The 22,213-nt window shown below is 42.4% G+C and overlaps 2 protein-coding genes across 3 annotated transcripts in view; both read left to right on the top strand.

Annotated features, from left to right (window-relative positions):
* Positions 1-98: 98 nt before the first annotated feature.
* PIF1 (PIF1 5'-to-3' DNA helicase) lies at positions 99-18,031 on the top strand. 2 transcript variants are annotated; one of them, XM_090146517.1, is made up of 12 exons: positions 99-569; positions 1,288-1,393; positions 1,516-1,641; positions 1,733-1,886; positions 2,516-2,630; positions 2,701-2,807; positions 3,193-3,332; positions 3,968-4,074; positions 4,849-4,936; positions 5,508-5,653; positions 12,102-12,188; positions 17,782-18,031. In XM_090146517.1, the coding sequence occupies exons 1-11, from the start codon at positions 99-101 to the stop codon at positions 12,165-12,167; spliced, it is 1,626 nt and encodes a 541-aa protein (XP_090002643.1). In that variant the 3' UTR covers positions 12,168-12,188; positions 17,782-18,031. The 2 variants fall into 2 exon arrangements, with proteins under 2 accessions (XP_090002643.1, XP_031456596.2); XM_031600736.2 differs by lacking the exons at positions 12,102-12,188; positions 17,782-18,031 and adding exons at positions 6,991-7,182; positions 7,511-10,728.
* A 3,773-nt stretch (positions 18,032-21,804) lies between these two features.
* Positions 21,805-22,213, top strand: part of ST6GALNAC3 (ST6 N-acetylgalactosaminide alpha-2,6-sialyltransferase 3) — a 209,171-nt gene continuing 208,762 nt past the window's right edge. Inside the window, exon 1 of the mRNA XM_090146513.1 lies at positions 21,805-21,876. The gene's annotated coding sequence lies outside the window, so the exon portion shown is untranslated. The remainder of the gene's footprint in view (positions 21,877-22,213) is intronic.

Here is a 22,213-nt window from a genome sequence, read left to right as displayed (position 1 = left end):
TCCTATTGGTTGTCGAATTAAAGCTCCCGGCGCTGATTGGACGGCGGCTCCACGCGGCGAGTTTGAACGGGCGGCGGAGCAACCCTGGCAGCGCCGCGATGGGGGACGCGGAGCTGCGCTGCACCGCCGTCGTGGAGCGGCCGCTGCCGGGGGGCGCGGGCCCTCTGCGCCGCGTGCTGCGGGGCGCGCTGGTGCTGCTGGGCCGCGACGAGCTGCGGCAGCCGGTGCTGCGCGTGGCCGGCGGCGGTGGGGAGGCGACGGCGTTCAGCTTCGCTCTGGGAGGCGACGCCGTGCGGCTTTTCACGCGTTTCGCGGGGGAGGGCCGCGCGGCGGTGCGGGTGGGCCCGGGCGGCGCCCAGGTGCTGCTCTCCGACTGCCCGCCCGACGCCCTGCGCCGCTTCTTCCGCCTCCTGAAGCTCAAGTTGGCCGCCGGGCCGCGGGGTGCGCCGCGCCAGCCCCGGCTGCTGGGCCGTCCGCCGCCCGCCTTCTCCGTTATCAGCCCGCTGCAGGAGCGCGACCTGCGGCGTGACCCCGAGCGGGACCGGGGCGGCGGGGAGCGGCCGGCGGAGGTGAGGCTCCGGGAGGGGAGGGCGGCGGGGAAAGGACTCGCGGGTGTGAGCTGACGGCGGCTGAACGTGAATCAGTAGCGCGCCCAGGTGGTCGATAAGGGCGACGGCATCCCGGCTCGTGTCAGCGATTGTGCAGCCAGATGGGACAGAAGGCGATCGACCTCCTGCACTCGGCTGCGCCTCGAGTGCTGCGTTCAGTTCTGGGCCCCTCAATACGAGAGAAGGCATCGAGGCCGTGGAGTGTGCCTAGGGAAGGGCAAAGGAGCTGTGAAGGGTTTGGAGCACAAGCGTTACTGGGAGCAGCTGAGGGAACTGGGACTGTTCAGTCTGGAGTGAAGGTCTCCTCTGAGTCTCCTCATTACTCTACAGTGCCCTGAGAGGAGCTTGCGGTGAGGTGGGAGTCAGCCTCTTCTCCCGGGCAACAGTGATAGGATGGGAGATGATGACCTTAAGTCGTGCGAGGGGGGTTTGGGTTGGATATTAGAAAAAATTTCTTCTCCAGAAGAGCAGCGATGTGCTGGCACAGGATGCCCAGGGAAGTGGTGGGGTCACACCATCCCTGAAGGTGTTACAGAACTGTGGAATGTGGCACTGAGGGCTGTGGTCAGTTGGCATGGTGGGGTGGGGTTGGACTGTGTGATCTCAGAAGCCTTTTCCCACCTGTATGATTCCGTGATTCAGTTCCTCCCAAAGAGCCCACCATGCTTCCATCCCACAGGTGCCCCGTGCAGAGAGGCGGCCCTCTGCCCGGCTGTCAGTGGAGCAGGAGGCCGTGCTGGGTGCTGTGCACAGCGGGAAGAGCGTCTTCTTCACTGGCTGTGCAGGTGAGAGGCTGGGTTTGGTTCAAGACCTCAGTGCCAAGCTACTACTCTCTGCACCCCTGAGGTGATGGTCCCCTGCAGTCCTGCGGCACCTTGGTAAAAGCAGTGCTCTCTATCTCTCCCAGGGACCGGGAAGTCATTCCTGCTGAAGAAGATTGTGGGCTCCCTCCCTCCAAACAGCACCTATGCTACAGCCAGCACTGGAGTGGCAGCCTGCCACATCGGTGGCACCACACTTCATGCCTTCGCAGGTAATGTTTGGCCAGGCAGCAAGGAGCTGGGGGCTTCTGCTCTCATCCAAAACAGTTCGGAACTTCCCAGAGTTTGCTTGTCCCTTGGCAGGTATAGGCTCTGGGAAGGCTCCACTGGAACAGTGCATCCAGCTGGCGGAGAGACCTGGGGTGCGGCAGCACTGGTTGGCCTGCCAGCGCTTAATCATCGATGAGATCTCCATGGTGGATGGCAAGTTCTTTGACAAGCTGGAGGCAGTGGCAAGGTGAGTGGTTGTCAGGTCAAAAAGAGAAATGAATTTCCCTGCGCTTTCAGGTTGCTTCCTTCATATGGTTTTGTTGTTGGATACAAGGCAGCCGTTGGCATGAGTCTGGAGGGAAGTCTGAAATCGCAGATAGTATTAGGACAGAGCTTTTCTTATGAGATATGTTTTGATTGTGTCCCCATCCTCCCGGCTGTGTCTGTTCTGGTTGTAGTTTCTGTCTGTAGAGCTGAGTCCAGGGCACAGTTTTCTATTTGTGCTGTTCTTATCAGTTCTCTGTTGCTACTCAATTAAGCTTGCTGTGTTTACTGTGACTCCGAGATGCATTTCAGCTCTCTGTGCTTTCGGACTCCATCTGAACAGTGTCTAAACAGCGAGGAGCAAGATGCAGCTGTATTATAACAGCCTCTGAATCACAAAGACCGGCAGTGGTGCTTTGGTTGGATAGACAAAGACAAATGAATGTCTTGTAATAATATTGAGTAATTATTTTAACTCTTCTGACACAGCTAAGAATAACAGCCTTTTAATGAGGGTGATAGAACCTGCTGACAGGCTGAGAAATAACTTCTGAGACTTGAACGTGTTCAGGCCCTGGAGGACGTTCAAAATGTCTCTTCCTTCCCTTTCAGAGCAGTGAGAAAACGAGATGAGCCTTTTGGAGGAATTCAGCTCATCATCAGCGGGGACTTCTTGCAGCTGCCCCCAGTCTGCAAGGCAAATGAAGAAACCACGTTCTGCTTCCAGGTGCAAAGTTGTCCCTAAGCTTGCCCTCATAATTTGCATTTTCTTTCTTAACAAGAGAATGATTTACCAGGCAAAAAGCTGGAGGAAATGCATCCACATAAACATGGAGCTGACGGAAGTGCGAAGGCAGACCGATAAGACGTTCATTTCCCTGCTGAGTGCAGTCCGCTTAGGCAGGTGAGCAGGAACTCAGCTCTATTTCGAGACCCTGCTCCCTGCTGACAGAGCCATTGCTCACCTCTCCCTCATGCTCTGTGGGGGTTTTGTGGCTGGGGGAATAACTATGAATGCCTTAGTCAGTGTAACCAGGTCTATGATATAGTGCTAGGTAAGGAAGAAACCCTTTCTAGAGTATCCCTTTGCAACTTCTGATAGGGAATGCAAGGGATGTTTTGCTGGGGATGGGCTGGGACACACTCTTGCACTTTCTGTAGTTACTTTTGTCCACCATTCTCTCTAGAGACCAGAGCTTTTAAGCCTGATGTGGCTCTGTGGAAGTGACTGCTGCTCAAGACCTGTCCCTGGTCACTTCAAATAACAGTGCCCTCTTCCTGGTCACCAGGTGCACAGAGGAGGTTATCAGTGTGCTGATGCAGACAGCTACTAACAGATCTGAGCGCGATGGGATCCTGGCTACACGGCTCTGTACCCACAAAGATGATGTAGAACTGACTAATGAAAGACGCTTGCGACAGCTCTCAGGTGAATTCTGTGCAGAAAGCTGCTGGCTTCAGGGCTGAGCTGTGAATGGGGATACCATGGTGACAGAAGGAGGTGATGTTCTGTCACAGCAAAAGCTGTATGTGTTGGAGTTGAGCTGTGCAGGGAAATTGTTTCCCCTTTTGAATATACCTTATTGTTTCTCGGTGAGCTGATTGTTTTCCGTGAGGTGTGGTGGATACTGCTTCCATACCCCTGCTTCTTCCTTCTGTAGAATCTCAGAAAATCCATGCACTAAACCAGACACTGTTTTGAGTTAAGGGTTATTTCATTCCTGGCCCATTTGGCCCAAGGATTCCCCTTTGGAGATCTGGTATAAAACTGGTCATATGCTTGAAATGGTAGTTGGTCAGATCCTGCTTACTGCTGGTCCTTAATTTCCAAGCCTTCTAATACTCTGGCAAGTATGCTGGGAAGGGAGATAACAGTGAGCTTTCTGCTGTTAGGTGTGCCAAGCTTGAACCTAAGACTCTTAATATCCATTCTCCTCGGTCACTATGAGAGAAATTGCTGCAAAACATAAATGCTGAGTCTCCTGCAAATACCATGTAGCTTATGTCTGATAGTTGTCATTGGTCACTGCTTTTTTTTTTTTTTTTTTTTTTTTTCCTTCATAGGAGACTTGCACATTTTTGAGGCTTTGGACAGTGACCCGATGCTAGTGAAGTTAATTGATGCTCAATGTCCTGTGGGTGGTAGAGTTGAGCTAAAGGTTGGAGCTCAGGTGAGTGTGTGTACAAGTTTGTCTGGGAAAGAACAGCAGATCAAATGGCATAAGAAAAATGAAGGTATAACAGCTAAATATATATAATATATTAATTTGTAGAATGCAGATTCTGCATGGAGCAACCATGCCAAGCCAATATGAGACTGGTCAGACTAGCCTGATCTCAGTATCTTTCTTGCTTGCAACCCAGACAGAGGATCAACTTGGTTTGAGCACGTGTGTGTCCTGTGGACTGTGGTGACAACAGTGACTTAGACATATATTTCTTATCAGGCCCAGAAGCAGAACGTAGACTTCTTGCTTGGTGTCTCAGCCTTGGGTACAGCAGTCTTCCTGATCTGTAAGAGTAAGGCATAGATTGCCAAATCTGCTCTACTGGTTATCTTGCTGTGATCTGAGGCTGTCAGAGTGGAAAGGATGCAGGATTATGTTGAAGAAGCACCACTGGGTGATTCTTTGCCCTGGGAAGGACTGTGGCTTCTTCCACAGTCATCTAGGCTTGTTGGCATTTGGGAGGGCAAAATTGCTTCCCTGGATCTGAGGTTGTAGCTGTGGACAGAAAATCAGGTGTAAAGCATTCAGCACTGAGAATTTTGTAGTTGGGAATCCTAGGAAGGGAAGGCTGTGATTCTGTGATTGTGCTCCAATCTGCAATAGAATTATATGTCTATGCTTATGCATTCTGGCTAGGTGCTTAGCTGAAAGTGGCTGAACATACTAGAAAACCAGCACACTAACAGATTTGCTTTCCCCTCTCCTTTTACTCTGTAGGTAATGCTAGCTAAGAATCTGGATGTGTCTCAAGGGCTGGTGAATGGAGCACGAGGAGTTGTTGTAGGATTTGAAACTGAACAGAAGGGTAAAGTAAACTTTATTTTAAAAATATTACTGGTGTGCTGACGACTTGTTAATTTTCTCTACTGTTTGTTAAGAATAATGTACGGGAAAGCAGAGAACAGAGCTTCTCCGTAGCAAAATGTTAGAGGTTCTCCTGGGCTGTCATGTGATGTGGTGCATCAGCTGCAGCCATTTGTAAGGCATCCCGTGTTTGCTTTCTCTATTGTTCAGATCTGTATACTCATCTGCATTTATTTCTGTGTTGTTGAATCAAGTTGTGGTGTGTTGTTGTTGTATTTTCCTCAGAGAACATTGTTCTGTTACAGAGGAAATACACACTGCGTGTATCTCAACTGATAAATTAGCTGAATGCAACTCTCCTGCTCATGTCCCAAATGTCATTTCAGAACATCCGACTTAGTGAGTGGGGTGTGTTGTTCTCTTTTGATATGGGATTTTTTTTTTTAATGCAGCCCTAAAGTTCATGAAATACTAGTGTGAGGAAGAGGGAAACCTGTTCTTAAATCTTTTGTCTTCCTGCTGATGAATGCCAGGAACATGCTCTTATTGTCCTTCTATTCCCATTTCCACAGGGCTGCCCAAGGTGAGGTTTCTCTGTGGAGTCACACGAGTTATCAAATTGGAGAGGTGGCTCTTCAAAGGGCCATCAGGAATTCATCTGAGTCGCCAACAGTTGCCCCTAAAATTGGCATGGGCCATTTCCATTCACAAGAGCCAGGTGAGTGCATTTCTACAACTGTCTGTAGACTTCTCTAGTATCATGAGCCTTATCTTCTGGGGATGCTTAGATTGCTGGTAAAACTGGAGGAAAAAACTTGTCGTAGAAAAGCTCCAGGTTATGTATCTGTTGTTGCAAGGAAGATTGCATCTCTTCTGTTCATGATAATTGTCTATAACCTTAGTTTGGCAGACAGTAGTGTTGCTATTCCATCTTTGTGGAGTTTCCATAATGGTGCTGCCATCTACACAGTTGGTGTTGGACTGGAAAGCAGCAGTAGTTACTGCTGTGGGCTGGTCAAGACTGTTTCCCTATTAGTCATCAGCATTGATGATCTTGCAGCTTGCTTTCTGTAGCTGAGGAAGCTGCAGGAGTTACGGCTGTTCTGTTTGAGCTGGATTTCACTTTCAAGGGTGTGCTGGCTTTTTTTTTTTTTTTTTTTCCAGTGTACATAACACATTTCCCATTTTTCCAGAATAATTCATGCACTTTGATAAACGCTTCTCTGTAGAAGACCTATAAGCTTGTTCCCAGGCTGTGTAGTAAATTCTGCTGCCTCTTGGGATAGTTTGCTGTTTCTAACCCAAACGCTCTCTCAGGTGGTCTGAGGACTCCTTGAAACTGACTTCTCCTCCACTTAATTACTGTGCATGAAAACAGTGGGATTTCTTTCCCTGCTGTGTTGAGTGCATGGAGTTTGTGGAGCTTCACACAATAGAAGGTTCATAAAAATCATCATATCGTTTGAGTTGGAAGGGACTCTTAAAGGCCATCTAGTCCAAGTCCTCTGTAATGAACAGGGATAGCCACAGCTCCATCAGGTGCTCAGAGTTCCATCCAGCCTGCTCTTGAATGTTTCCAGGGATGAGGTGTTCGCCATCTCTTTGGGCAACGTGTTCCAGTGCCTCATCACCCTTTTTGCGTTCCAAAAATGAGAAATGCACAACTTTTTTTCTTATCTAATTTATGTTTCTCTTCTCTTAGTTTTGAAACAGTTTCCCCTTGTCCTATAAAAACAGACCATGCTAAGAATCTATCCCCCATCTTTCTTACAGTCTCCTTTTAGATACTGAAAGTATCTCCCTTGTCTGAGGGCAAATTTAATGTCATTGGGAAACTGTTCTTTTTTGGTTTACCAGTTCCCATCTTTGACTTAAATAAACAAGAGGCCACCTTTCTTATCAGGCTTGTACATTGTGAATGGTAACTTCTGACAAATTCATAGGATGTGTTAGTATTGCTATGACATGGTGTTCTGTGTTTTTGGGTGGTTTTTTGTTGTTGTTGTTATTGTTGTTGTTTTTGCTGTGTAGCTAATTTCTCCCTCTCTTTGATAGGGCATGTCTTTAGATTCTGTGGAAATCTCTCTGTCTCGTGTCTTTGAAAGTGGGCAGGCTTATGTAGCCCTTTCCCGAGCCCGCAGCCTTGCAGGTCTCCGTGTTCTGGATTTTGACCCAAAAGTAGTGAGAGCTGATCCTACAGTGTTGCAGTTCTATAGACAGCTGAAACGTCATCAACTTCAAACCCAGGTAAAGAAAATTCCTGTACCAGTAGAGTGCCTTGTACAACCAGGATGATAGATGCCTGGGCTGAGGTGCTCCTTTTTGTTCCTAAGAAAGACCACTGAAGTGAAATCTTGTAGGGGCAAGAGAGATGGAACTATGGGACAGGAATATGTTGGGGCATCTCTCAGTGGCAAAATACCTTCTGTGGTTTTCGGATTGTATAACACTCCTGGCCATGTGGGTGAAAGGGACAGCTGGCGTTTCTTGATCCTCCTCTCGCAGTAAGGACTAAAGTGGAAGAAATAGAAGCAGCAAACCAGAAATCTCCTGTGTTTTGTTTTCCTTGTGTCAGGATTCACTGCGCACCCACCCAGACGCTGATGAGAAAGAGAACTGGAAATGCAGCTGAGAGTGTTCTTCTGGCCTCCGTGAGGCATCAGCACAGACTGCTGAGTTGCAGCAATGTTGCTGTGAAGTATATTTGAGATCGTAAATGAAGTTGAAGTTGTTTTTTTCCTCGATTCAACTGACTCTGGATATGTAGAAATCTCCCAGTCCCATCCCTCTGAACTTGAGAAGTATTCTGTAGTCTCTTTCTGTGCCCACAGTCTTGAGTACTTCTGTGCCACAAATGTGACTAACAAACGAAATACTGAACAAGGATGTGTCAGAGAGACCTTCTTATGGTTTTTATCCTCTCTGCCTGGCTACGTTTCATCCTCCAAATATCTTGACTGTGAAACTTGGATATTTTTCTTCAAGTATACTGCAGTTGAGAGAGGGAAGGTGTTTGTCTCCTTTACCTGGCTGGGCTGGACCTGTTCTCTAGAGCTGCTCACATGAGGGAAATCAGTACTAAGTATCTAAAATACGTATGTGATTTTCCTGCAAGTGAGGGTCTGCCAGAAACCAGGTTTTCACTGTATATTGCATGCCTGGATGTTCTTACCTTTTTGATGTTTAACACCAGCAGGCTTTGTGCAAATTCTTCCACAAACAAAAATGTACAGAGTTGCACATTGCTTACTGTGCTGATGCGTGTCCTTTTTGTTAGTCTGTTGCATGCAATAGCATGATTTTTTTTAAACCTTCCAAGATGAGATGTACAGATATGAGCAAATTGTACTTTTTATATTCATAATTATGGAACTACTAGAACTGGAAAGATCTGTTACCCCTACAGCAAGAAGGGAGTGAACCAAAATGAGTGCTGATGGGATCCTCGCTCCTTTAAACATGTGAGGCTTTCAAATAGGAAGGATTTTCTCCTAGAAACGCATCCAAGTAGTGAGGTGGAATCTGAACATGCAATAGGGAAGTGACCAATGACTTGAGAAGTGATCTGTACCTGCCTATTTCAGCAAATGCAGGGATGAACAGAACAAATATACTATCCTTTTCTAAAAGACTTAATAAAACATAAACTTTGCCTTTTTTTTAATGCATTTTTAAAGCTTAAGTAACAGATATATTTTTTAAATGGTTAATATACAGGATTAAAGTGAAGTAACTTCCAACTGAAATTTACATCTTTCAAGGGAGTCTCTTTAGCAAAACTTCTGCAGCTTGAGCAGGCTGGAGGATAAGTCTTAGCAGCTGCTGTCTTTAAAACCAGGCTAGGAGACTGGATAGCTGTTGGTTAACCTAAGAACAAACAGGTAAGGCTTCAAAATGTTGGGTTTTTTTCTTTTTTTTCAAGTGTGGTTTATTTTTCTTCTGGGCCTAGATGCTAGTGTAGGAAGGAGTAGCAGAACATAAGAGTTATTCAGACATGCTTACTCTCCCCTTCTTGATGCACAGGCATATTGCTTCTTCGAAGAAGTCTGGTTGGGGTTAGATGGAATTATCTCAATGGGGGCTGGAGCCTGGAAATCGAGACCATTCCTCAGCCTTAGGCTGTTTCTGCCACTGCCCTGGTCTTTCAAACTCTCCTTCCGTTACTGTGTGCATATCTGTACATACTGTGAATACATACAAATACACTTTTAAAGAATTGGAGACTGTTGTTTGAGCTTGACTTCAGCAGTTTGCTCACATCTGGGGAGGAATTGAAACATGATCTTCACGTGCTCCCAGCCCTGAACAGTAGGGTGCCAGCACGCTGAAGCATTGCTGCAGGGGCATGCATTCCCAGAGCCTCCTTCAGGCTCGGGGCAGGAGCCTTAACTCTCCTATGGCCCTGTACCACAAGGCAACTGGGATGGATGATCTCTCCTGCCCTGAAGGGTTGTGCTCTCCAACTGGCTTGGCAGTGATGTCCAGTTGGGGTGACTGGATAGAGGGGGGGGGGTCTCAGGTTCAGCCCTTTCCTTCTGTAGTGGCACACATGAAGCACAGGCATGGCATGCTGGCCTCAGCCTTTCCTGGCCACCTCTTACTCCCCTGGCAGCATGTCTGCCTTCCTTTTCTGCATGTCTTCCTCTTGCAGCACTTTTGGTCCATTCTTTCTGCTGCTGTTTTGTGCTGCACACCCTGGCCACAAGCCTCTGTGCTCTCCCGCTTGCACTTTGTTTGTTATTTCAGCCAGGTCTCAGCCTCCATCCTCCATCTTTGTGGGCTGAATTCTTGCTTTCATTCCTCTTGTTGTGTAGATAACCAGCTGACTTTGTGTCCATCTTCCCTTCATATCCTTTGCAGAGGTGCTCGGAGGTGTGGAAACCCTAGTCATCTGGGACAGGGAAGTTGGATGAGTATCCAAAGGCCTGTGGGATGGGGCTTGTTTGCTGTCTTGTGAGTTCTGGAGATAAGATGCTGCATTATGAGGGGTTTGGACATTAAGATGTGAGATCTTGTTGTTCACAGGGCTGTTTACTGCACTTATTTTCCCCACCTCTCACTGCCATGTGACATTTTGCCCTTTCTTCAGTAAAATTTTGCCCCCTTTTTTTCCCCCCTAATAAATGATTACAACAGTACAGCTGATGCTCTGTGATGGGACCACTGTGGAGATGTCTGGACCAGCAGCCTTGGCTGACATCTGGGCACAGACATGCTATTCACCACACAAGTGTATCAATTTTGTTTGAAATTTCACCTCTGTCTTCTCCTTTAACTTCTTGCACCATCTGCACCATTGAGTATGCTGGGGTGAAGAAGTGTGGCTGCAGGTGCTATCGTGTGTCATAAGGGAAATGGTCTGTGATGAAACAGCTGTTTCTGTGGCAGGAGAGAGGTAGGAAGCTGCCTGCAGCATGGCTGGAATGGCGTTAAAACGAGAGGCATGCCAGGAGGGTTCATGGCACTACAAAGAAGAGCTGGGGTTTAATTATTATGCTCCCATAAATTTGAGGAAATGAATATTGCCTCTCCACTTTCACAAACTGATGGGAAAGTATTTAAGCGTGGCTTTTGCCTTAACTTAATAACTGCAGCTATAATAAAGTGAATTAAACTACGTGTTTGATTCATAATTGGTATTTCTGTTACCACGAGTACAGTCATTCTCTTCTCAAATACATTAAGCTGTAGGAAACTGCTTTTTATTGGCTGAAGTTTCATAATACATTTATGTGTTATTGGAAACATAATTCACATGTAGAGCATTATTAAAACCTCACTGGCTTCCAGTTTAAATCTTTGTTCAGTGATTTAACTCCTTTCTCATTTTTACGTGACATTTTCATAATAATTAAACGTGAATATGTCCTTGTAGTCTGCACTCAGACGTTCTGTGGTGAGCAGCAAAGGGAGCGATATTCTTCTTGGTCTCAGATGCTGTAATATTATTGAGTCCATGAATTACTTCCCTCTATCCAGAATTGCTCTGAAGAGATCAAACAAATTCTACTCTTAAGTAATGGAAACACGGTACATTATAGGCTATGCTATGAATGCTAATAATGTCATTTTTCTCAGATATTAAAAGTTTCTCATTTTGTATTATACTGCTTGATGACATGCAATTGTCTTCTGCTGCTAAATCTAAGCAATTGTATTATTAGCATGAGAAAAAACCCATATTACTAAAGATTGCATTTAGATGTGTAAAGTCTGTCTTGCTATTCCTCTATGATTATTTAATACTTGTTTTCATTCCAAATTATAAGGATACTTGGTGGATTTTTTTTAGCTAAGCTACTAATTCATGAAATCTAGTTTTGCTTGCAAAACAAGTTGATAACATATATAATAGAATCATGGAATGGCTTAGATTGGAAGGGACCCTAAAGTCCACTCACTTAAGTGAAAGGACACTTAAAGTCCTACTGTGAGCTGACTGTTCCCACCAGTTCAGGCTGCCTAGGGCCCCATGCAGCCCAGCCTTGGGCACCTCCAGGGATGGGGCACTCACAGCTTTCTGGGCAGCTGTGTCAGTAAATAGTTTCTTTCTAACATCTAACCTAAATCTTCCTTCTTTTTGTTTAGTACCATTTCCCTCTTGTCCTATCACTTGGCATTGTTGAACTTCATGAGGTTTTCATGGGCCCACTTTCTGAGCTGGTTCAGGTCCCTCAGAGTGGCATCCTTTTCTTCTGTTGTATCATCTACACCATTCAGCTTGATATCATCAACAAACTTTTGAGGGTGCTCTCAGTACCCTTGACTCTGTCATTGATAAAGATGTTGAAGAGCACTGGTCTCAAGATCGAGGCTTCAGGGGACACCTTTCAGCCTCCACCTGGACGTAGAGCTGTTGATCACAACCCTCTGACTATGATTATCCAACCAATTCCTAATCTACTGAATAGGTCAGCCTCCAAATCTGTGTATCTCCAATTTAGTGATAAGGATGTGGTGTGGGACCATGTCAAACGCTTTGTATGAGTTCAGGTAGGTGACATCAGTTGCCCGCTGATGACATCACTCCATTGTAGAGGGTCACCAGGTAATTCAGGCATTATTCACCATTGGTGAAGCCATGCTGGATGTCTCAGATCACAAGTTATAATTTTAAATACTGTTCTATCTGAATTCTTATAAAATCTGTTATGGTGTTGATGCAGGAGGCTATCAGACGTGACAAACAGCTTAAGAGAGGTCTTCTGGAATGGCAACTGGAGGCCAAGTAGGAACCCAGTGCATCTTAAAAGGTACCAACAAAACTATTGGCAACTGAATTAAGTCAAATTTAAACTTAACGTGTTTTTTACTGAATTGATTACGATAATCTCTTTGCAAGAATGTAGAACCGCAGTATCAATGCCTTTGACAGAAAATAGTCTGGTTTTTGTTTTTGGTTTTTGGTTTTCCATTTAGAAACATGAAGTCTGGCATTTTAGGTGATTTTCTCTTATTTCTAAATTTTTTTTGGTCAGCTGCTAGGTAGATATGGATATGAATAGCATCTTTGTGTGTTTTTTATAAACTACTGGGATACCTTTATTTTCTGTAGTTGTACAGTAATTTATTTTTTTTAAATTTACTATTAACAGTCTGCTTTGCTTATTGAAAGATCAATGATTCTAAGCCATCAAATACCACCTTAGAAAGAATTTAATGAATGTGTTTTGCAGATGAAACTCTACCTTCAGGTAAAACTGTAGTAAAACAGTCATTATTCTAATAGATAATCAATCACCAAGAAGAGGCAACACACATCTTTTAATGTCTCCAGGTGAAGGCTAGACAGATTTATAGTTGGCTTACTGTTATTCAGTGAAAAAAACATTTATCTGGATTAATGTAAGAGTTGCTTGGTTTGAAAGTAGCTTTTAAGGTTTGTAACACATTTTGAAAGTCATACACTGTAATCATCTTCATCCTAAACTCATTCTGTAAAAGCATTCTTGATAAATTTCCTTCATGTTTGTGTTGAATTATTGGGGTACATTGTAAAAAGTAACAAAGCAAAACAAAAAAACCTTAATAATACTAAATGCTTTCAACAGAGACTTTGCAATATAAAGTAATTTTAAAAATACATATCTAGATTGAGTTAATATTTAATTGTGAGAGTTTCAGTGAGTACTGCATTGGGTTAGGGGATGTTAACAGAATGGATTCAAATACAAAGAAAGCACTATCATTTTTACACATTTTCTCTCCAGATGAAAGTGATCTTAAAATAATAACCATTTTTCTTGTAACAGTAACAAGCTATGACTGTTTTAATAGAAAGTTCACAATGAAAATAAAACACAACAGATGATCCAGTCAGGTCAAAATGACAAATTTCCACAAAAGGGTGTATCCTTTTTTGTCTTCATTAGCTGTAACTATTGCTTTCAGCTAAACTTTTGGAAAAATATTCTGCATGTCTTCTTTTAAACGCAACAACAATACACAAAGGATAAAAATTGCTTGGTGTACAAGCAATTTCAATTTCATATTATGGACAGAATATTATTTTGACAGATTGCTGTGTAGTACTGTGCATTCAGATCTCAAAAAAACACAAGGTCAAAGACGTTGTCTCTAATGACCTATAAACTATTTTAATAAAAAGATTGTCAAAAGAAATGATAATCATATTTTGACATTTGTCCTGGGAGTGTCAGCAAGTCCTTCATAAAAATATAACACATCAAAAACATCAGGCAAAAAATGCTAAGTGTAATGCTCATTCAATATTTCTAGAAGGTATAGATCATACTTTCGTTGGTGAGTTTACAGATCAAGAAACTAATATGGTAAAGAAGCATCATCTCTCTGACAGGCTCTACTAGCAGTTCTTGGAAGCATTCCTAAAGAAAACCAATTCTGGTTAGCAGTCTGATTCAAAAGGCACTTTACTGCAAATTGAAGCTGGGGTTGGAGGGAACCTCAAGCAGGAAGACTGCATTTGATAGTACTTTTCTTCCGGCAAAGGGATGCCTTAAAGCAGAGAAAATTAACGTGGTGCCAGGCTGTAACAACAGTTATCAGGAATTACAGCTGACTCAAGACATGCAGAGGAAGTAAGGTGGTTTAGAACAGTTACTGAGTATGTTTCCAGATGTGACACACTTGCAGGTTTGTGTGACAGCTAAGAAACTTAGCATGGTCAAAAAACTATTTGAAAGAGCAGGGAAAGTTGTAAGGCCGTCCTGCAGCTTTAGTCCTATTGTAGAGTGGCTTTAAGTACAGTAATAAACATAATGATGTCTATAGCAAAGTTGTGCTGAGGCAAAGCCAGCTTGGTAGAGCTTGCGATGCTTTGATGGGCAAAGAAGGGAGATGAGCTCAAATTAAAAAGGAGCTGCTGGCTGTGTTCTTTGCTGCAGAATGAGTTTGTCAGTTCACCTCAGGGCACCAGATGGACTTGCAGTCTGTTCAGAAGCCATTAGGGAGCATTGTGATGAAGCTGGTGATGAATGCTGCCAAATGGCTGTAACCCTTGTTAGATACATAACAGTTCAATGAAGTGATGATAAGGTACTCCCCAGCAGAGCCATGGCTAGTGACAGATACATCATGCAGGGGATGTTGGCCAGACTATAGTGTAGACAACTTTCTGGAACAGTAGAAGCCTAACAATGTGCTACAAGTATATCTCTTTTGGCACTCAAGAACTAGTGCTATGGTGTACCTATGAATGGACTGTATGGAGGGGAAGAACAGTAATTCTCAGACATTTAAGAGATTACATGAGATAGTTGCTTCATGTGGGTATATAGAATACATTGTATGATTAGTCTCAGTGTGATTGTGTGTTAATAGATTTCAGCATTTCAACAAGTAGAAAATGACTTACAGACTTGATAAAACTTACTGAAAGGGAAGAAGTAACAGCCAGTATGATGCCTAGATGGAGAGAGTATCACAAAGGAAATGAGATTAGATTCGGTACTGCTGCTGCACAGAGCTCTTTCCTTTTATTTCTAGAGCATGGCACATGGAGCATGTTTCTTCTTTACCTCCCAGTTCATAAGTTCCTCATCTTTTTTTCACAGAAATACTTGCTGGAGAGCAGCTTCCCATGCTTAAATAGAAGATATAGCTGCTTCATTTCTGCTTTCCTTCCTTTCTGTAGGGTTTGACTGGGGTTTATTTGTTTATTTATTTTGGAATTCCAATTAGAGACTCCTCAATATTTCATAGAGAATACAGTTGTGCTTAAAACCAAAACAAACAACAAAAAGAAGTCAGAGAAAAGGAAATTATGCTTTTTTCCCCCCATATTTGTTTTGCATGTTTTCCAACAACTGAGGAAACAATGCAACCTAACAAGTTCTGACAGAAATGCTGCTCAGGGTGCTCTTTAAGACCCGGCTCCATTTTTTGGAGGGGAGCAGAAGCTGATTTGATGCAACTGAACTCTCTGAAGTAAACAGCTGCTGTTCTGTTCACCTTTTGTAAAAAGCGTGGGATTGTTTTCTGTCTAAAAGTTGAAGTTTCATTGAAGGGAAGATAATTGATGATAAAAGCATGTGGAGAGAGCACATTTTGGTTATAAACTCTATGTCAGTGACAAATGCTGTCAGAACAAAACTGCATTGCCTACTTGGTTTAGCATAAGGTTTGGCAGGCTGGAAGCTCCTTTCATTTTCTATCAAATAATATATGACAGATTTTCAGAAATCAACTCTACAGCTTATAAGCAGTATGGAGGCTTAATTGCTTCCTTATGCTCCCTTTTACAAATATACTAAACATTAAGAATCAATTACCTACCCGTGTGCCAAACTGTTCCTTAATGCAGTATGTCTACTGTGTCTTAATTTTTGCCTTGAAAAGGTATTTTCACACAGCTAATGCTGTCTTAAAATCTCCATGCAACCCAAACCAACCATGTTGATACTTAGGCCTTTGGCTGCCCCTTAGAGCTCCTTTGTTAAGGGATTCCTTCAGAGCGTCTCAGAATACAGCGTGCACCTGGACCTGTACAGATGCCAATGTGAGACAAATCATGTGGAATGCCTGAAGGATGTAATAAATGTTGAATGTGATGCAAATTCTTTTGACAGGGTTATCCGAGGGAGTCTGGAATTCTTGTCTAGCTATTTGAAGGATTTTGTATGCAAATGAGCTACTAGTAGTGATGTAAGGAGTTGCCATATTGCATCAGGCCATCGAGCTTGATTTCTTGCCCGTGGCAATGCTGACTGTTTTATAATCCTGTTATTCAGAGAGTGAAAGACTGCCCATCTAAGTCACCAAGAGGAGGAACACTTGTTTAGGAAGGAGCAGTAGATTCCTTGTTGATTTTTACAATAGCAGTATCATTCTTCCCTGAAAGATGAGATTATGATGTCCTTGAAATACGTGCAACAAAGCTACTAGCAGGTATCAACTAAGTAAGTGTAGTGTCAATGCAGTACCAATTACTGGTTAGCTCATCTGTGTACGTTCTGATTAAATGACACGTGAGCATTCCCTGTAGATGTCAGTGGGAGTTTTGCACAAGAATTTGCATGCACTTTTATGAACATTAGTAATATGCAAATCTTAGTGTTTCCAGTATTAAGTTCTCTTTTATTGTAGAAAGATGTTCATTCTATGTAGTTATTCAGGACACTTCAGATCTATACTCCACTTCTTCCTGGTTTATATCAAAGCATATGAGCTACATGTACAAGTTAAGCTATCAAAATATAGTTTTCACTTGGAATTTTCACTGAGTTGTTTTAAATCAGTAGCAACCAGTGAGCATATGCAATCATAATGTGAAACTTAGGGCTCACTAACAACGCAGATTAAATTCATAACATGATTGCTTTTTCATCAGGAAACTTGCAGAGGGAAAGAGGATGAAACCAGGAAATCCACCCTGCCTTTAATTTTGGAATTCACATCTTGTACATTTCACCCTCAAGGCCCAACATTGTGTTTACTCCAAAGTTTTATTGGGATCTATCTTACTGAAAGACTTTTCTGGAGAGCAGCTCCTAACATATTGCCACAGAAACCACCCCTGGCAGTGGAAACTTAAAAGTGGATTAATTACAAAAATATAGACAGAACTCAAAGCATCTAAATGCTGCCAACAAGATAGCTTAAAAATAACACATCCAAAAACTATTCAGTTCTGGTAACAACTGATAATCAGTATTGCACAATACAATAAAGCAATTAAATGCACTTATATCCTCTCTTCTTCATGAGCAACTAAAAGCATTGTTCTTTCAATGTATTCTACTGCAGTATATGAGACTTAACTAGATGTTAGAGTGGTGAGATAAGCATTTAATTGAGGATGTAGTATGCTAACAACCTACTTATCACAGCACTTGGGATTCAGTGATCCGGGAACCATTAAAGATGATCTTTTCTGAAGAACTCCTTGAAAATGACAAGTCCTTTCCACTCACTGTCCTCTAAGCTACCTCTTATGAATACCGTATTTACCTTCTGGAATTTCCTTGTTCTTCTCTGTGTCTGTCTCCAAGGGGAAGCTTATATTCTCCTGCGTTAAATACATTGCTTTCATCTATTTCTCTAGCTAGATGAAAGCCTCTTCTTACATAAAGAGGTCTGAGGCTGCATTCGGTTGTGCTCTTTCTCCCTCTGCACTGTTCTTCCTGCATTCAGAATGCAACTACCAACAGGGAAGTGTTGGGAGTTCACTGCTTGGAGGGTCTGCAGTGCGAGTCATGTCAAAAAGAAGAGTTTTCTGTAGTGCTTCTTACAGGTCCTAGGAGCATCCCACTTTCCAGATGCCTGTTCCAACTTTTCTTATTAAGTGATAAGAGTTATTATCTTTCTTATTAACAGAGACACTCTTATCTTAAATGAAAAAATGTACAAACTTGTTCTCTCTCCCAGGTTTGTGTTCTGCATCTGATAGAGTGGGGCACTTTATTACTGCTGCTCACTGGTTCACTCAGACTACCTCTGCATTTCCAGAAGTGGAGAAAAATGATCACAATAGAGAAACCACAGCAGGATACAGCTGAGAGAAATGCCTGCTGCTAAATGGCCTTGAAGATGAAAAAGGGTAAAGGAAAGGCTGAAAAAAAGGCTGAGCTTTCAATCTCTCCTGTCTGGCAACCTAGTCTGAAATATAATACTTCATTTTCACCTTTGTATGAGGAAGAAGCATGTGTGACATGTTTTTAGTATTTAGCACGTATTTAGGGTTTTCATACTGTATACGTTGCATAAAGATATCACCGGGATCCTCTTCATAGAGCTGTTGCTGTCAGCAGGAGAAGCAATTACTAAGTGAGGGCAGAGACATTCACTTGAATCAAGGCTTTGCAGCTAGATCACATATGGGTACTAGAGAGCATATGCTTTGTAGTAAAATATAATTCGTAATATTTATGTAGATTTGAAAGTGGCTGAACAGCTGGGCAGGCGAGCTGCAGGGTGTTTCTGCGGGTACCTGCTTGTGCTTTATCTCTTGCAGTAGCAGGAGAATCTCTAAACCATCCATTTGCAGAGATGGGTTCTATTGCTGGGAAGACATAATAGCGTTCCCTTAGGTGCTCCCATCAACTATCTGTTCAGCAGCCACCCTGAAAACAGCTCTGAAACATTACTGCGCCACTTCTATCACTTTTTTCTTCTCCATAGATATGGAGAAGATATTATTTTTTTGCTAGCTTTCCCTTGTTTTCCCAGAGCACTTGACTCTCACTGGCAGTCGTTGTCTTCATTCTTTTATCCCACTAATAGGCTTTTTATGCCTCAGGATAGCCTTTAAATCAGCAGGCCCGATCTTCTGATGAGCTGATCGCCTGCCATTCTACCTGGCTTCAGCTGGCATTGGGAGCACTCCGAACTACTGAGAATGAGCCTTCAAATGAGCAGCTGGTAGCATGAGCTCTTTGTTAGCTCTGGCTCCAACCCACTTGTGCTGATCTGCTGTTTTAATAGCTTCGAACTTTCTTAGGTCATTGAGTCACAATTCATTTTCTACTGGAGTTGATGATGGGAAAATCTACAATTGGTGAGAGATAAAGGGAAAGAATCTGAGTTGCAATTTGATTTACCCTTTCCTTCCCATCACTCTCTAAGTTAGTGACTTAAGTGAAAAAGTTGAACTACCATACAGAATAAAAGAAAGATTTAATTTTGAATTCATTTTCCACACTGTGGTGAGGTGACTGCTACAAGTATTTGTATAGGCTTGTTGCAACTGAATTCAGAGCATTAATCTGGGGTTGAAATTCTAATCTAGTGCTACTGTTCCTGCAGGAATACTAATTCCATGTTTTAGCATGCTACATAGCTGTGATATTTCAATCCAATAGCATAGAGGGCATAGACACTCTTTCTATGGGGTGTTGATGAAACTGGAAGAGTGCAGGAAAATGGCAGTGGGGTAACTCTTGGTAGCAATATAAAAGAGAGGAATGAATTAAAGTACAATAGCTGCAGTGACTGCCTATTTAGTGTACCCACATATAATTTACCCTCACAACAACTTTGCCCTGTGATGGAGGCAGGTTAAATGATGCAAACATTGCTCAGAGAGATGGCACTGCAGTCCTCTAGCTGGGAGTAGTGTTCGTAAGGACAAACGATGTGTCAAAGCTGGGAAAAAGCAACCTTTAATTACTGTCTTATCCTTTGTATTTATCTATTTCATCTGAGAACAGTGCCTTCTAACTGAACCAAGATAATTCCAGAAAGGAATAAAATCAGCATGGACTCGAGTGAATACATAAAATGTGGGTCGAGGTTCCTAACACTGTATTAGAAAAAAAAAAAAGCTTGATTTCTATCCTCTTTTGATCACACCTAAAACTTCCTTTATCTGCATCAGAAGGGCTTTCTGTTGTAGTATTGTGTGGTTTATGATTATCTACTGAAAAACATTACAATCGAAAATCAATGCATAAATTGTAGTGGTCTCCACTTGTGGTGTTAAAGATAAAAAACAATTGGGCTCTTCTGAAGCAATTAATGATATCAATATGCTGTAAAAACAATTAATATTTTTTCCTGGGAAAAAAAAAACCAACACATCTGTGTCCTCTGCTTCCCAAATCTTTCACTTTTGCATTTGAGTTTTCAGTCCTGCAGATCTGCAAGGTAGTTTGTATGAAAGCTGTTGGGAGAAATTCTCCTGTACAGAAAGTACAGCTGGCAGGGAGGGTAGAAAAGTTTGTTGATTTCTCACTCATAATTTCACTACTAAATGGACCAAAAGAGGGTAAGTTAGGGGCTAGTTTGGTGTCTTATTTATTAAGGACGTATTCCTCCTGTGGGGTTGAAGTTTCTCAAAGTTGGCCTTGCTATGTACAATAAATTTGTCTTTGCTGACCCTGGGAAGTTTATGGGCTTAGATTTGAAATAAGAGCACCTCACAGTATCTACAGGAAGGTGACAAACTGATGGCATTGTCAGCCAGGTTTGATTCCTAAATTGGATTCCAGTTGTTCTAACATCAACTTTAAAATGAAATTAAATGGTGAAATGAGATACTGAATGGAGTACCAGCAGTCACTGCAGTAAATGGGGACAGACCTGTGTTATGCAAGTCTGATATAATGAAGAGAAGCAGCCAATACACAGAGCAAGAGCCAGAGAAGGAAAAGAGATTCTTTATTTGAGGAAATGATATACATGAATTCTTTTTTACCAAATCCACAGAATAACTGAAACTGGGAGATCATAGAACTATAGAATAGATGATTAATTCCTAGAGCTGTGCAGATGGTAGATGTCTGACTCTGTAGTAACTGTTATACAGAATCATAGAACTGTTTGAATTGGAAGAGACCTTTGAAGGTCATCTAGTCCAATTCCCCTGCAAGGAGTATTTGTGGACTGTTTGTTTTGAAGATGTAGAACAATCTGTAAGTCTTGAGGTTCAATTACAGACTAGGAAGAAACTGTTGCTGGGTGAATTAATTCTCAGTGATGCTGCGTTAAATCAAGCTGCGTATTTTGTTTAAAGATAAGCTGAAAGCCATAGGATAAGTTTGTCAAAGTATGAATAGCAGAAAAATCTTATTAATGACTCTATAGACAATAACATGGTTCTGTTTGATTTATGAGTACTCAAAACCCGTTAGACTTTGATGTAGACTTAGAATATTTAAGAGGGTATTTAAGAGGTTTGTGATGGGAATAGCATTTAAAGTGTGTCATTGGGCCTGGGAATACTTCTTGTATCATTGTTGATGCCTGGAATATTTCCTCTTTATTATTGCTTTTAATTTTGAATGATGTATGCAAAACAATAGAAGAAAGGAAGCCAAAACCTTTACTGTGTTCACTTCAGCCCGAAGTATGAAGAACCAGAAAGAGATATTTCTTAGATGGAAATACAGTAAGTTTCTACTTAATTTTATATTGTTCTATAGAACTGTATCCCAGAGATAAGAATGGGTTAAGGCTCCAGAAAAACATGACAATATCAATGACATGACATTGAATACATGTATATAGACGTTTGTGTGGGGTTCTATGTAGCAGTCATAAACCATCCTGCAAATTTCCTTTCACTAATAAGCAATTTAATGGAAACTTGATAGCATATGTGCATAAAGTTTGATGTGTTTCTAGTTTTTTCACTTTAAACAGTGACTAATCCAAATTCTGAAAAACAGCATTAGTGACTCTTTTTTGCAAAATACACAATGAACATTTAACTTCTAATCTATGTACTTTGTATACAGATTCAATATATTTCTTAAGCTTCTGAAATGTAATTACTTATTCTAGCTTGAGTGTATGTATGGGAACCGTTAGGTCATGACCTGAACCAGTGATTGAGCACCTGGTGAAGAGGTGTGGCCAGCCCTGGAGCACAGGTGCAAGAAATTCTCTTGTGACTGGAAGGGTGGACCCAAGGTCCACCTCTCCCTAACCTCATTAAGGGTTGGCAGCCAAGAGGTAAACCTCTTTACTTGGAGGTTGCTTCCTTCTGAGAGTTTTCCAGTCAGCTTGTATCTTCAGAACGGGGTAAGCAGTTTCTTTCCTGTTTACTGGGGTGTGACTAATGCTTTTCTTGATTTACTCTGAAACTGGTCAGAGGCAACTGCATAGCCTCTCTTCTTCCTATATGGTGTAATTTGGAATGATATAAATTCTCTTAATCCCCAACTCTTAAGAGTTCTTCAGATTAATTTGAAATGAGGTCATTTGTGTTTATTAAGCAAACTGCAAAATGAGTTCTTTGAGCGGCTCTGGTCTTAATTTATATCATCTGCTCCTTTGCTCTCAGGAAGACAGAATTCCCTCTCTGGGTGCCAGCAAGCTTTCAAATAGCTAGAGTGACAGCTTATATCAATTTGATTCT

The sequence above is a fragment of the Phasianus colchicus genome, chromosome 9 (assembly GCF_987193195.1).
Source record: "Phasianus colchicus chromosome 9, bPhaCol1.hap1.1, whole genome shotgun sequence".
NCBI lineage: Eukaryota > Metazoa > Chordata > Aves > Galliformes > Phasianidae > Phasianus > Phasianus colchicus.
Note: the sequence above shows the minus strand (reverse complement) of the source record. Positions and strands in the feature narration are given on the sequence as shown.

What these genes read in the sequence shown, in the direction of transcription:
- PIF1 (XM_031600736.2), top strand. Translation starts at nt 99, where the DNA reads ATGGGGGACGCGGAGCTGCGCTGCACCGCCGTCGTGGAGCGGCCGCTG. An exon ending in AAGCTGGAGGCAGTGGCAAG is followed by an intron (nt 1,887 to 2,515) that starts GTGAGTGGTTGT and finishes CTTCCCTTTCAG; the next exon opens with AGCAGTGAGAAAACGAGATG. An exon ending in TTTCCATTCACAAGAGCCAG is followed by an intron (nt 5,654 to 6,990) that starts GTGAGTGCATTT and finishes TCTCTTTGATAG; the next exon opens with GGCATGTCTTTAGATTCTGT.